At 37.5% G+C, this 16,497-nt stretch overlaps 1 protein-coding gene across 4 annotated transcripts in view; it reads left to right on the plus strand.

The window, feature by feature from the left end:
• Nucleotides 1–14,754, plus strand: part of SLC26A7 (solute carrier family 26 member 7) — a 77,179-nt gene extending 62,425 nt beyond the window's left edge. For all 4 annotated transcript variants that reach the window (XM_036031229.1, XM_036031228.1, XM_036031231.1 and 1 more), the window contains 4 exons: nt 4,876–4,976; nt 11,063–11,117; nt 11,218–11,330; nt 12,260–14,754. In XM_036031229.1, the coding sequence (XP_035887122.1) occupies nt 4,876–4,976; nt 11,063–11,117; nt 11,218–11,330; nt 12,260–12,295 (305 nt within the window). In that variant the 3' untranslated portion in view covers nt 12,296–14,754. The remainder of the gene's footprint in view (nt 1–4,875; nt 4,977–11,062; nt 11,118–11,217; nt 11,331–12,259) is intronic.
• Nucleotides 14,755–16,497: the final 1,743 nt, after the last annotated feature.

Below are 16,497 nucleotides of genomic sequence, written 5' to 3' on the forward strand. Positions count from 1 at the left end.
CCACCACACCAAGTCACTCTTGTACACCTTCACACTTTCTGCCTGATTTTTCCAGACTTAGACTTCAAATTACTAATTCAGTTGACTGGGTTTCTGGCTTGGTTGTGAGTCTATTGAGACCATAACTTCTCTTGTTTACCTCTCTACTTGCATTTCTGAGGACAGTGCCTATTGTAAGCACCAAATACACCTACACTGATTAAGTGCTTGAGTGAATGAATGAATGAATGATTGAAGTACTCAATAATATACACACAGGTTTTCAAAAGATGGTGTTGTGGTTTGTCCTAAATATTTCTTATCTTTTTGTTTTCTTGACAAATTAAAGATGCAAATCTGCTTCTCAATAGTTAATTGATATTGACAGAACATGCCTTTTAAAAAAATTATGAGTGACTCACAGACTGTCAAGAACTTATTGATGTTTATGAACAGCACTCCTAAATTATGCAACCATGAATACTTTTTAATTAAAGGTGTTAATGAATATTCAACAGGAAAGAGCTAGCTTCCACAGACTGGAATTAATTGTCCACCCACAACCGATGGTTTATTTTTTTTCTGAAATGTTGTTTTTGGTAGATAAAGCCCATCATCTACCACATTCTACATGGGTATAGATTTGTTGTCTCCTGTACACATGTTCTGAGCTTACCTCATTTTGCTTAATGCAGGATATTAGCTGTGAATTCACTTTACTCTTTTCCAGGACAATGTGATTTTTATTGCAGTGTTTGATTTACTCAGAAGCTTAGAACACATGGTTATAGCCATAAAATCAGTACAATGGCAGAACTGAGAGGATACTGTATAAAAGAAAATATCACTTATTTTCAAAAAGATTTCAGAAATCTCCATTGTATTTAAAGTTTCATTTGAGCAAAATGGTAACTTTCCCATTAAATGTCTTTTTTAATTTACTAAACGCATCATGAATTGCTTTTGTTAAAATAACTTACTTAAATTATTATCCATAACTACAGGGCACAGTTCTTTTGCATCATTTGTTTCGTATTGGGTGATCTAAAAATATGCACATATTTTAATTAAAGGAGCAGGAAAGAAATTCAGATGTAAAAATGAAAGACAAAGCATGTACACAGTGAGAAAATGGAAGGGAAATTTTTGTATCATTATTGAAAAAAACAAAACATTCTAATAACAGTTTATTACCACTTTAATTATGAAATGATTACAAGAAAATATAGAGAATGGCAAGAATAAAATTACAAGTGAAATAAATGTGACAGGATAGAAAAGAAAACTTGTGTTTTAAAGAATTTTCTATACTTTTCTTACCACCATTTTCTAGTCATTTAGATCCAGTGATCAATCTCTCTCCACAACGTATACATAAATTAATTTTTCACTGTAGTATTAAGTTCAGATTGACAAATAATATTCTTAATGAAGTAGCAGTGGCTTCCTAAAGCACTAAGTTGATAAAATCTCTCAGGCCTTCTTTGACTTCAATGGAAAAAGTACCATGATTGATTAGCCATGACTGTCTGGCTAAGAAATGGTAATGGTAGAGCTAATGCCATATAGTTATAGTTATGGATAATAATTAATGTAGCTTCTTTCAGGAAAGTAATGCATTGACATTTTCTAAACAAACTAGCTGCTAATATTCTTTCAGATTACAGTTTCTTTTTACAAGCCTTTTTTGTAGGTAATACCAATGACAGTTATGTTTTCTAATAAATAAAGAATGAAATTTAAAGATCTCAGAAAAATTGTCCTGACTGGTGTGGCTCAGTTGTTTGGGCATCGTTCTACAAAGTGAAAGGGTCACCAGTTCAATTCCTGGTCAGAGCACATGCCTGGATTGTAGTTCGGTTCCCATTTGGGGCATGTTGCTGGTTCAGGCCCCAGTCGGGGCACATACAAACGGCAACCAATCGATGTTTCTCTCTCACATCAATGTTTCTCTCTTTCTCCCTCTCTTCCCCACTTTCTAAAATTAAAAAAAAAAAATCAGAAAAATATATAATTTCTTTAATTTTTAATTGTTTAGGATTAAATATTAATAACTTTCTATATAAATTTTGGGTGATGGATTTTAGATTATAGCTTATTTTATATGTGCTGTATTATAAAAGACATGTCTTTTGCTAAGAACAGGACTGAATAAGCAGATAAAAAAGGAATTGACTAATTTTGATAATAAATTACATCATCATTTCAAGAACTGTTGCTAAAGATTGTAGTTGTTTAAGTTATTTACTTAATCAAAGCCATTTGATTGTTAAAAATTACTGATTGTTTTCTTCATATTTAACCAGGATACCTGCACTATACCAATAATGTGTTGTTGAATCTTTAACAAACAACTCTTGGAGCGGAGGGTATGGTGGGGGGTAGTGGAGAAGCCCTTATTTGTAGCATTTGCCAATTTCCATGGTGTAAATATTCCATTGTGACTAATTACCAACATGCTTTAATTAAACATGGAATTGAGAGATATGGACACAATTGACATATTGAAAAGATGTCAGAAAAGGTGGTATAAGTTGACTTGAATCCACTACTGCCTTTAAAGGAATCACATACATTTTATTTTCTAAAACAGATATGTTAAAAAGCATATGCATAGGAATCCTTCAAATCTTGAATTCCATGGGACGTTGTCAGTATGGTTACTAAAACTATTTCTATATCTAATATGGTAAGAAAATATGTAATCCATTATATATTTTTATATATGTATATCATATGGACATTAAACTTCTCTAAGAAAGGTTATTTAATGTTTAATTTTTAGAGATTTTTATGCTCTGAAAATTCAAAAAAATATTTTCAAATTAGATAAAAACATACTTATAAATAAAAAAATAAGAAAATGCATGTCACAAACTGAATAATGTGCAATTCATTTAGTATTAATCTAGTAATTCTTTTTCTGTAACTCTAAAAAAGTACAATAAAGTATTTATAAACTAATTAGTGTAGCACCAATGTGTGTGTGTGATGAGAGTAGGAGGTAAAATGAATAAATACCAGTCAACAATCCACTGTTTAATCTTCACTTGGGATGTGTATTTATTTCCTGTGATCTGAATCCCCTAATATCTCTGATAATGAGCAGAGGCACATTCTATCTGAGGATGTAAAGAAGAGCCCTTGCCTAGTAGAGGTGGGTCCTGTGTTTAATTAGGCAAATAGTGCACGATAATGATTACTACTGAGTGGTCAGCAAATGAGCTAAATTGTGGTTACTTCTCATTTTGACTGAAGTTCTAATCTGCTATTTTAAGCATGTGGTAGCATAACCTGAATCTATACTTATTTCTTAGCCCTCCTTCCCATGGGAGAAATAGGCAAGCAGAAAGCACACCTAAGTGCCTGGCATGTGGTAGGTCGTCAATAAGTGATGGTTGAGTGGAGGGAGCAGGAGGAATTTCAGATTGACAGCTCTCATCAGTGTTCAGTTAAAGCTGTCCCTATGACCAGGGTCCTTACATCTCCATATCACGTCTGCTTTGGAATGCATGTATATCCTCCAAGGCTACTTTGTCATGTAGCTTTCTATATCACTCTGAAAAGACTTCTCCTTCTTATAAATTCTCATTCTTTTTTTTTCATTTTAAATCATGTTATTTAATTACCAGTCCTATCTTTGCCACTCATGGATAAGCTCCTAGAAGAAATAGGACCTTCCTTGCATTTGTTCCATTCACTACATTTGAAAAAACATTTTTGAACACAGTATATGCTCTATTTATTTTTCAATTAATAACCATTCATACAGACCTGAAGGTGAAACTTAGGCACAACCTGTACCTGAATAGCAAATTTCAAATACATTAAAATTACTTTGTAGCATTTCTCCTTTTCTAATTGTTACTGTTATATATACATTTTCAGTATTTTTTCTATAGTTTACACTCACCTGTTATTTTCCTCTAAGTTTTTAAAAATACACAATTTCCCTTATACTGTCTCTCAGTGCTAATTGAGAAACTACCATATTCCTTTGTGATAACACCATAGGAGAAGACCATGGATATTTTAAGTGGCAGAAGTGTTCCAATCAAGAATTTATTATTTAGATAATGTCGCAGGAATTAACCAATTGGAATTTATTTGATGGACTTTGTCTTCTGACAGTGAGAAAAGCTCAACCTACCGGCGCTGCTCTGAGAGCCTCACCTCTCCTTAGAGGGACCTCAGACGTGGCCTGTGGTTGCTTCAGACACATGTCATTTCACACAAAGAAGTGTGGCCCTTAGGACATCAGCAGAAAAGAGGTCCTGAACTCCTAAGTGAAAGTTATTTTTCCCAATAGGTGCTTTTAGAGGCAGATTTACCACGAACCTAATGAAGCAATTCTCAGGGCCCCTCCTTCAGACCCCTTCCGAGGCCCAGAGACAAGCTTCGGCAATGAATATTCTCCTGAAAAGTATGGCTGCAAAGCTGTATAAGCTCCAGGCCCCACAAGACAGGGCCCTGCCTGTGCACATGCCCATGAAGGAAACTGTGTCATATAGCTATGGAGGTGTATGATGCAGGGCATCCGAGGCCTTGGTTCTAGTTGATTTATCGCCGACTGCCAGATATTTCTTTCAAAATTATGTGACCTTGCTGGGGTTCAGTTTGTGTGTGTTTGAAATGACACTGGTGCTTAACCTAGCCCATCTTCTCTGAGTTATGTAATAATGGCCTGACATAACATTTGAAAAATCAAAAATCAAAGAGTTCAGACATAATTAGTAATTAATTGAAAATGTAAAGATTCAAAAGTGTATGGCAAAAACTGTATGGCAAAAATGGTCTTGTCAAACAAGACCACTGTAATCATTCCACTTTTCAACAAAATCAGCAGCAGAACGCTCTGAGAACTCTCCTTAACTCAAGCCTGTGTTCCTCCTACAGAAGAGGCATCACAGCCCCACTCAAATGAGGAGTGTTCTTTGATCCTGGATTGCAGTGGATTGACCTTTTTCGACTCGTCTGGAGTCTCCATGCTTGTCGAGGTATTTACACAGCTTGCGTTTGGACTGATTCTTTCCCTCCCCTTCAGTAACAGAGTTTCACCATCTCCTATCTCAGCTCTGGGATCTTGGCCCTGCTTGTTTCAATACTCACCTCACCCCTTCTCTCCAAAGGACATAGGTATGTCCTTTGCCTTCCACCACCATGCATTTCTTTTCAGATCCCATCAAGCTTCTAGGTATGTGTGTGTGGTGAGGGGAAGGGCTTAGGTGGGAATATTCACATGAGATAGAGAGAAGAAAATGTAGACTTAGGATATAGTGGGCATCGCATGTGCGCAGCCAGCTGTGCTCAAATGGGAGATCGCTTCTTCACTGTGAGAACACTGCTGTTGACCTTGGAGTATCATCCGCAGGCCCCTCTGAAACTCTACCTCAGACAGAAAGTTAAGCCACATGGGATTTCCCTGCAAATTCAGGGGAGGGATGGTTCGGAGGTGTTTCAGGAATTGCACTGAAACACTCTCACACAGGACAAGCAGGTCACAGTGGTGCTTAGACAATGTTACCCCCAGACCTAGGCCAAGGAGGGTCCATCTGAAAACATTTCAGAAAGAGGGGGGTTTCTCATCTCACCAGCCTCGTCCTGATGCCACCTCAGTTAGCTCGTGAAGTTGGGCATCACCTGCCACCTGGGGAGAAGATGGCCCAGGGGCAAAGGACAACAAATGCCCTGCTTTACCCAGGGAGAGACCTATTGGCTTCTTTCTTCATCAAAAAGGGAGGCTGCAGCTCTTGGATTGTCCCAGGAGCAGCACTTGGCTTGAGAAATGTTCCGGTGAAAGGTGCTAAGACCTATCTACTGAGCTCACCGCAGGCACATCTGTTGAAGAACCTCACTCACACATCCCATTATCCTAGCTGGCTGCCTTCTCGCTTGCTTTTCTTTCTTTTTCTTTTTTTTTTAACCTACTTGCTCATTAGCAAAGATACTTGGCTTGGAGGAGAACTGTGCCCTTTCACAGCTCATCTTTTCCTCCTCTTGGGTCCTGTAGACCTGTCTTTGAATTTGCGATATACATGACCATCATTTCCATAGCCGTAGAAACAGCAGCCTTGCGAAAACAGGATTTGCAGTTCAATAAAAAAAAAAAAGAAAAAGAACTGAAAAGGGCCTGTGAGAACAGCTGGTCCAGCCTCTCACACAGACAGGCACACAGCGAGGCAGACCAAGGATGGCGTTCAGTCAGTGTGCCCTGACTGAAGCGGGAAGAGCCCGCCTCTCCTCGCTGTTCTGTAACTAGATGTCTGGTCACGTCACTTCTGTGCAGACTGGCCAAGAGCTTCAGATGGCAGGGCCTGTGTCTTGTCTATCACGTTCCCTCCAGCATTCTACCCAGTGTCTGAGAACTGTGGCTGTTTCAAGGACTTTGGATGGTGGGGAGGCTGTACGTTGAGCCTATAATCAGCTTTACAGCCAAGATTTGTTCTTGATGTGTCTAAGGAAAGTATCTTTGTTATAATTTAAAGCTATTGAAACTGTCATTTATGTGAGAGCAGTAAATTGTTCAAGGATAGTCATGAAATAATTATTCATTCTAATGCCTAAGGCAAGTTGTTGATTCACCACCACATTTTTCTCATTGTCCTGCTTAAGAGTCACCATCTTCTTCTCTATGACAATTCACTTTCTGCTGGAACATTTCTGATGTACTCTGTTTTTTCCTTTTTTACATGTTAAATTGTAGTTGTAACTCAAAGCGCTGAGTGAGGGTTCTAAAAGCCTTGATTCTAGTCCTGCTGTCACTCGCCCCGTCTTGGTGAGGGTCATGTCAGCCAGATTCAGGCTTCTAGGAGGGAAGTCCCTTCCGTGATAACCAAGCAGCCTTGGTGGTGGCAGGATGTTCTCGCTCACGTCGTTCCCTCCTAGAGTTTGACCCAGTATCGGTGGTGGTCCCTGAACCAGTGCCTGCTGAAGGGTTTTCTCTATTCTCTGGGATGACGGTGCTTACTTCTCTACCCCGTCACTGTCACCTCTCTGCGCATCCTGGTAGGCAAAAATAACAGTTTTATTTCGCTCAAACTGACAAAGCTCACAAGCCCCCATTTCCAACTGGAAAAAACACCCAATTTTGCCAATTCAAGGAAAACTCCAGACACTTCTGGAATATTTTTCTCTCTTGGGTAAGTACTGAGTCAACAAGAAATGTCCCCTCCTTCTTATTTCCATTCGTTCTCTAACACCTAAATTTGGGGGCAGGGTCTTGAGGAGGAGGCAACACCCGTCTCTCAGCTGTTCTCAGTCCTCCACCAGCTTCTGCTGCACCAGGCTCAGCTCACCTTGTCTTCTGGCATTTGCTCCGGCAGGGTTCTCGTACCCTGGCCTCATGCCATATCTGCTAAGTGTGGATTTGCCTTGAGTGAAAAACTTAGTTAAAACCTATGAGCATTTCTGGAGCTCTCTCTCTGCATGTCTTCTTCCTTTCCATTACTCTCACAAATGACACCCACCAGTTCTTCCTGGACTCCCATTCTGTCTGCTCAGCTTAGTGAAGCACTTTGTTTTCCCCTCGAGGGTCCCCCGCACCCCACTGCAGGGGCCCAGAGTTGCGTTCGCACAGAAGGCCAGGATGATCAGCGAGCTCGCCTCATTTGTTGTCTTTCTCTTCAGTCCTGTGCTGTCTGTTGTCATTGTTTGAAAACGGTTGTTTGTATGTTTGCGTCCTGATGTTTCTCTGTTTGTGGAGGAGAGGATAGTCATGTATTATCTCCTCACTGTGGCCAGAGCTGAAATTGGACATGGACTTTTAAATGGTGAAGATCAGTAGTCTTTAAAAGTTCCCAGGTTGCAGATTTTGACTTCCTTGTCGTGGTTCATAGCCATGTCTCTGTTATTTGTACTTTAAGTTTGAAATGTCCAGCCTTTCAAACTCGAGATAGTTAGTACAGAGGTCAACTTTGGTGTGGCCTCTCTGTGAGGACAAGGTGGATTATGTGGAGGGAAGTCACTCAGCGTGTGAGAGTCTGAGAGTGGGGTCTCAACAACGCCACGCTAGCTGTGAGATGTTGGGGAGATGGGCTCACCTGTCTGCCTCTCAGGTTGTTCATTTTGTAAAACTGAGGGCTGATTTTGTGTCAGCGTTAGCAGATATTCAGAAAATAAATTATGTAATATAATTTAGTTTTAAATGTCCTAGCCCTTAAATGTAGTAGCCATTTTTGGTGAGCCATCCTTTCCCTATGTAATCAACCTTCATCATCTTGTTCATTTTAAAATCTTTATAGAATTTGGCATAGGGTTCCACATGAATACTTTTCTTGCATCTAAACTTGGACTGTACATAGATAATCCCTCTTCACTGGAGGGATTCTTGTACTCAGCATTTTTATTTTCTCTCTGTTGTCAAGGTTAGACGAGTGTTGCTAAATTTCTGTGCATAAGGATCCTATGAAGTGCTCATTTAAAAGGCAATTATCTGCATCCTGGTTCTGGCCCAGGAATCTGCATTTTAAGCAGTCATAGGTAATTCTGAGGCATGTGGTCCAAGGATCACATTTTGAGAAACACTAGACTATGATTGTTTTTTTAATCCTCACCCAAGGATATATTTATTGATTTTAGAGAGAAAAGAAGGAAGAGAAAGAGAGAGAGAAACATTGATATGAGAGAGAAACATCAATCAGTTGCTCTCATATACACCCAACTTGGGATTGAACCTGCAACCTAGGTTTGTGCCCTGCCCCGGAATTGAACCCACAACCTTTTGGTGCACGGGGCCATGCTCCAACCAGCTGAGCCACCTGGCCAGGGCTAGGAATGTTCTTTTACTGGAAAAAAGCAAGTATGTATATTTTTTCATATATTATAAATTTGTTTCTGAATGTGCTCTAATATTTATTAGCTGTCCTCTCTAGATATTGCAAATCACTGCAGAATTAGTAAGGAGGAGGAAATGGTTACCTATTCCCACTGAGTTTATAATCTAAGGTTGAAAATTTAAAGGAATTCAAATAATCTACAAATTGGGCATGTTGAAAAAAAGCTATTTAAGAAATCGCCCTAATGGTTAAAATACTACTGGATAAAATGATGGAATAAATTAACAGATGCCTTTTATTTTTAAATTGGAAGAAAATTGCATTTCCCTTGGCCTACTGTTTTTGTCTATATTTATAAAACCAGCAGTTTTGTATCAGTTTGCCCTTTTTAATTTCCTTATTACTATTTGATGTATTTCATCATGGTTATAGGAAATTATGATGGATATTAAAAACAGCTTTTTAAAGACAGTCGGACCCTGGGTCCAGATGTTAGCTATATAATTAGTTATGGGCTGTGGGCTCAGGTATTCATTTTTCTATAAGCTGGAAGTAAAAATACCCACTTTATTAAGCTGTTGGGAAGCTTAACTTAGAAATGATGTGTTCCATAGAAAGAACATAAAGTTTGGAGAAGTTAGTAAATACTCAATAATGTTAGCTTCTAATCTTTGTTCTTACTGTGCAGAAGTCATTTCTTAAGATGCAAATAATATCATTGCAACTGACATCATGTCTTAGCTGCAACCACCCTGAAAGAGAGTCCAGAGTAAAGACCCACAGCGTCTCCTTGGCTGTGCATGCCTTCCTTTTCAATAACACTGCCTGGATTATTTTCTTAGTCACTTTAGTATAAGGAACATTCTCCTCCCAGCGAGAGGTTGAAGGAAATGGAGTGAGTGACTTCTGTTTATTTTTGCGCTTAGGACACTGGAGAGGTCAGTGAACTGGAGATTGTTTATCACCTCCACAAACGGCCCATAGCCATGTGCTTGTGCTTTCCTGAGCTTAAGGAAAAGGCAAACACAGACAGGTCACCTTGAACTGATCATTTTACGTTATGCACACAGGAGCCATTTCTTCAGAGGCCAGGCCTCAGTCCATGTATTATTTATTTGTTTGCTTGTTTACTCATTCTTCGAGAGAAACGTCTCCTGTTCTACAATTCTTCCAGCATAGAACTGGTTACTGCTAGAGGAATATACGGGAAAGTTTTAGATGTTTCATGCATAATATTAGAATGTGTTTAAATGCAGGTTTTGACATTTTAATGGTAAAATACATCACTGTTTTATAACAAACTCTATCTTACAGTCACCAAAACCTCTACCTTTACTTGCACTGTGTTTTATGGGGTGACTTTGTCTGGGTTAATTTAAGGTCAGAGCCTTTGATAAGTTAGTTGTTCTTATTTGAGATTTTCTTGGGCTTGAATGAGGCAAGACCTTACAGTATGGCAACCAAATTATTTAGGATCTCTAGATGGACCTTTAAAAATGAAAGTCAGGCAATCAAACTTCAAGTACAGTGAGGGTCTCAACTTACCATTCGTGGATGGGATTTCCAGAGTCCACGAATATGCACAAATTGTAAAAATATTGAAGTTTAGTTTTCGTCACTTTCACAAATGGGTCCTTGACTTTAAATAAAATAAAACTAAGAATAATTTTATATATTTCTTATATAGAAGGAGAGGTAATTCTTTTTTTTTTTAGTAAATGAAGTGGAAAATGTAAGCAGCATAATAAAATGAACTAAAGCAAAATAGTGACAGGCTCATAGAGAGTAGGCTGACAGCTGCTGGCAGTGTGTGTGTGGTGTGGGGGAGTGGGGTGGGGAGGGAGATATAAAATATAAACGAAAGAAATGGACACGGACAACAGTGTACTTCTGATTTCTGGGGAAAGGTTGGGTAGTGGCGGTGGAGGAGAGTGTGGGGGATAAACGGTGATGGATAGAGACTTGACTTGGGGTGGTGAACACATAATACGAGTACAGTGTACAGATGATGTGTTCTAGAATTGTGAAACCTGTACAAATTTGTTAACCAGTGTATCCACAATAAATTCAATGAAAAGGAAAAATTCTATTTGTATAAAAAGATAAAATGCCCTGCTCCATTCATCTTTGCTAGGACACTCAGAAGCTTTCCAGCATACTCCCGACTGTGAGGCAATGCCGCCCTCTGGTGGCCTGACATCATAGACATTGGCGCTTTTTAGCAGAAATTCTTGGTTCTGAAGCCCGTTGTATCCCTTTGTGTTGGTTATCCTGCATTAATTGTGGGGATACTATTTTAATTCTTCCAGGTTTACATGGACTGTAAGAGCAAGAATGTGGATGTATTTTTAGCCCATTGTACAGGTAAGAAAGGAAATGTCCTTGGCTAACATTAATCCGTGAACAATTGAACGTGATTTTTCTGCTGCAATGTAGTCTTTATGTTACTTGTGCTTTCTTGCAGCTTCCTTGGTAAAAGCAATGAAGTACTGTGGAAATCTAGACTCAGAGAAACCTTTTTTTTTTAAATCAGTACCTGCTGCATTAAGTAACATCCATTCAAATAAAGTGAGACAAGTAAGTTGGCCTGCGACAATTATAAGAAAGATTAGGATGTAAAATAAAGGGCTTTTTAAAAAATATTAGCCTGTTACCCAACTGGTATCTAAAATATATTAAACCCCACCTAGAGTCCTCTAGCACATTGTTTAATAATTTGGGTCTTCCAACAGCATCATGGCATAGAGGATTTGATGATCACCTATTAAGTGTAAACTGCATGCTTATAAAAGCTTCTTCCAGGATCCACTATTTTGGGAATTTGAATACACCTTTGTCAAATACAAACACTCTGAATATTATAGCATTATAGCTTTTTTTCTACTCTAATGCCTTTGACTTATGTCGCCGTCTTTGGAAATAGTATTTACGAAGCCTGGTGCTCACATGATCTGAAGTGTCAGTTGTCTCCCAAACACGGGGCTTTATTGTTAGTTTTACGGCTGACTCTAGAGTTTTGATATCCTGTGATTTTTCTTTGACTTTAAATTGTGTTACCTTTCCCCATACCCTGGAACAGCAGTTGGGCCCCTCAGAGTTGTCCTATTATGTTCGATCAGAACTATATGTATTTACAAAATATTAACATTAATACTATTACTATTATTATTATTATACCCTAATGTATATTGAGTGCTTGTTATGTTCTAGGAATATACTAACAGCTTGACCCATATTAATTCACTAAATTTGCTGCAATCTTATGTGGTAGATACTATTCTTTAACCCAGTGTTAGAAATGAGGAGACTGAGGCCCAGTGAAGTGACACCATTTTTAAGTGGTGGAGCTGATTTCAAAGTCAGCACTCTGATCTTGGACTGGGAGCTTCAAACTGCTCTACTCGATGCCTCATAGGCTGTTTTCTTAGCTTGGCTGGACAGCTCGCTTCAGGTACTACTATTCTTTGGTCAGTAGCACATGCATTTTTCTCTCTCTTCTATTTCAGAATTTGAGCAAACTCAGTGACCAGAGTGAAGTCTGAGACCATTCCTGCCGCAGCACAGCTCTATCTGTTAGCAGCTGCCCCAAAGAGGCCATACTGTACTTTGTACAACCTTTTTCTGTTGTTTAGATCCTACAGATGAGCTCTATTACAAGTACAATATGACTTCATAACCACGGAGTCCTTGTTCAAGATTTGCCAGGAATTTTTTTTCTAATTTCTGTTAGTAAGTAGATTCACTGAATAGATTATTTATAGTTATTTTTATAAAAATTGATATCATTTAGTTTTAGTGTGCTGAAAGGTAAATGTGCACTTATTTCTTTTTCCACAGTAGTTTGTGTTATTTTATTTCTTTTTTGTTGTAAGTTAACTTGTAAAACTGAGAAATACTTTGTCATAAGAGCTTTGGAACATTTGTAAACTGTTTATAAAAATCCAAGATCACCTATAACTAATATACAGAAACAACTTAGCAAGTTGCCATTTTCCCTTATGGAAAAAAATTAAATATCAATAAGGTTAAACATTATTTTATGTGCCATGATATGACATCACAGAAAATAAGTCAAACAGAAACAAATAACACACTAGAAACCATTGTTCTCCACACCGTTCCATGCACGGCAGTCTTCAGAAATATTTTTATGATGACTGGTATCCCCAAAAAACCACGTTCTTCACATTAGTCTCTTTTGCTGTGAATATTAGAAATGCTTAGGAAGCCTTAAGACCTGATACCCCTGATTTCCACATCCCTGCCTCATAAGAGACTCTGTTTTCAGTTTAATTTTGTTGGAGCCCAAGAATGTGGAAATTGCACTTTTTTTTTTCACAAATATGAGTTTTAGGTGAGAAAACATCACCAGTAAATAGGATAGTTTTGTGCTATTCTGATGTAAGATTACAGTTGTTTGATACTTTCCTATTTCAGAGGAAAGTCAATATAACATAATACATCTCTATATATTCATTTATGTACGCTTTTCTTTTTCTTTTGTTGGAGAGCTTGGATATGTGATGATTTGTAAACCCACCAAATCAACAGGGTAATTGACAAATACCATAGGCCAGACTGACCTATATAAGTTATCATTTTCATTCTTGTACATGTTTTTATTTGCATGCAATTACACTTGTTCATATTTTTATCTGTCAATTTAATCTACCTATTAAGAAATCTCACTTTCAAAGATAGGTGTGACTACCTAATTATGTTTAAGTCATAAGGCATTTTAACTGTTTTAGAAATTACCACTATAACACAAAGCCAAATACTTTAAGTGAGTTTGAGAAATGGGTTGTAAACAAAATTGAAAGATAAGTAATTTAGATGTTTTTGCGGACATCTGTAAGAGTAATTTCTAGTGCCTGCAAGTGTGTGGTTAACATTCATATGGCCCCTAATTTTAATATTAAGTCCTAGGTAGGACAAGGTAGTAAAATGAAAGGGAAATAATAAACATTTCAAACTCTTGTAGTTTATCCAGCCATTTCAACGTGGGTTAACATGAACTATAAAGAACACTGTGTCCCCAAGAATCCTCAGTCCCTTTCTCAGTGCTCTGAATTGGAATGAGTGAGGCCAGGTTTCATTCCCGTCAGATAATATACCCCCCCCCCCCAAAAAGGTGGAGGTAATAATTGAAGGTAAAATGAGCTCATAGAAAGAAATTCTACTCTGTCCAATTAAATTATTCCAGTGGTGGATGGTAACATTCACTCTCCCTAATCCATTGGTCATTGGTACGTAAACATGAGTCAAGGAAAGTTAAAAAAATAAAATATATTTTTCTATCTATAAATTGATATTTTTCTATATGACTTTGGTCTATGATTAAATTCATGCTCTGCAGACATTTTCTAATTTGTTAGAGACCATGGCATTAAAATCATTATATTTAATCAATAGATGGATTGTCCTATTTTATTGTTGATGCTAACACAGGACTCCTGGAGCAGATGTATTTGAATGCATTTCAGTGTTTATAGAAGTTTAATGGGTAAAACTTAAAAGCCAAAAACTTTGGTGTCCAATGTTAATATTATCTTTAAAGCAAAGAAAGACCAAAGCATATACCATATCTAGAACCTGTGTTCTAAGACTTGTTCTGCACGCCAAGGTAACAATGAGTGTTGACCTTGAGAAAGTCCTTGGAAATGAGTTCTGAGAGGCTGATAGGTGAATATGTGTTTCAGACACACAAAATTCTAAACCATAAATGTTTCCTTCAAAGCAGGCACTAACAGCACAATGTGGTCTAGATGCTAGAATGTTTCCAGTGACACTGAATGATTTTCATGAGATCGTCTTTTTTTTACATGATTAAATACTTTCATAATATTTATTATGGCAAAATAAATTGCAAAATTAAAACTGACCTACAAGAATGTTAAGGACCTAATAAACCGACATATATAAATTAATAATAAAATATGTAACCAGGAAAAGACTGTTAACTTTACACTTATGCAAAATAAATGCCTTTTTAATTTTATCATTTGTCTTTCATTTTAAAGGTTATTTGCCCTCAATTATGATGCAAGTGTTATGAGGCCTAGTTTGAACCACATTTAGTAATTTCATTTGACAGATCTCTATTCTATAATGCATAATATAGTGGAGAAAAGGATCTTTTTTAATGAAAACATTAATGTGTTAACACCCTCATATGCTTGACATTTAGTGGTTTCTAAAATATTTAGTGTGTTGTGGAGCATACATATGCCTTAGAGATGCACACTCTGTATTCTCTGGGATGATGATTTAATTCAATGTGGAACATGCTTTTTTGCAATGAGTTTGTTACCAGGTTTCAAATAATGAGTTAAATGGTGATTTTACAATCCAAAGATTTTTAGTGAAGTCACGTAGTCTAATATGCCATACTTATTTTACATTTTTAAATGCATTTAACTATTGTTCTTAAAATTCTTTGTATTAACTCAGAAGGCAACAACCAATTCACATGGAACTGAATTGCAATTTAATCACTATTGTGCTGAAGCAAATTTGTGTCCATCATTTCAAGGTATTTACAGCAAAGCAAATAATATATATATTGATTTTTCTTAGACTGGCCTCAAAGTATTATGTGTTGAAAATTACTGGAGGTATTTATTATTCTTTTAATTTGTTCTTACAGAATGTCATCCTAGGAGTGTGGGGTATTGTGCCTTTATTCATGGAAGGCTGATAAGGGCATTTTTTTGACTGCATGACTACATTTACCTAGTTCTTTTTCACTGGGTTTACATCCTTTTGTTCTAATTTTAACGAATGTGTGTATTTTAACTATTTGTTTGGGTTCTTCATTTGTATGCTGTTGTTTGTGTTTCCTGAGTTTCTAGGCTGATTTTATTATTTTTCAACATTTTAAAGGTTACTGCTCCAAGGACAAGCAGATAAGTTACTCTTCTGGGGTTGGGCGATACAGCAGTCAATAAAATAGAAAAAAAAATCCTGCCCTCATGAAGCTTACATTCTAACAAGGGAAGACAGAAAATAAATGCAATAAATTCAAAATACATTTAATATGAGTTAAATGATAATACGTGCTGAGAATAAGAAGAGACCAAGGTAAAAGAATAGGAACTGTGGCGGAAAGTTTGCCGAGTCCCCAGATGGAGGGGTAGGAGCCGTGATGAGGGGAGCGGGGTAGTCAGCTCGGGCTGCTGTGACAGAATACCACAGACGGGGCAGCTTAAACAGTGGACTTTTATGTCTTGAAGTTCTTCATGCTGGGAAGTCAAATATCAAGGTGCCAGCCAAACACTCAGTTTATGGTGAGAACTCTCTTCCTGGCTTGCAGCCAGTCAGCTTCTCGCTGTGTCCTGGTGTGGTGGAGACAGACAGAATGCTCTCTGGTGCCTCTTCTCTAAGGACACTAATCCTGAGGACCTCACTCTTATGACCTTATTTAACCTTGATTACTTATCTCCCTATATGCCCTGTCTCCAAATACAGCCACATTAGGGGGGTAGGGCTTCAAAATATGAATTTGGGGAACATAATTCTGTCCATAGCAGGGAGTTATACATTTCCTATACCTTTAAAGATGTTTCTGTTTTATGTCTGAAAAACAGGATTACCAGAATGTTATTTATGGTTAACATAATGTGATTGTTTTTGCATGAAAAACATGATAAATAGTCACAAACTCTATGGTTAAGACATTCTGATGCTAGATACAGTAGCATGGGCCCTTGAAGGTTGGGGAAGAAAGAAAGGCTGAGGATGA

This window comes from Phyllostomus discolor, chromosome 7 (genome assembly GCF_004126475.2).
Source record: "Phyllostomus discolor isolate MPI-MPIP mPhyDis1 chromosome 7, mPhyDis1.pri.v3, whole genome shotgun sequence".
NCBI classification, from domain to species: Eukaryota; Metazoa; Chordata; class Mammalia; order Chiroptera; family Phyllostomidae; genus Phyllostomus; species Phyllostomus discolor.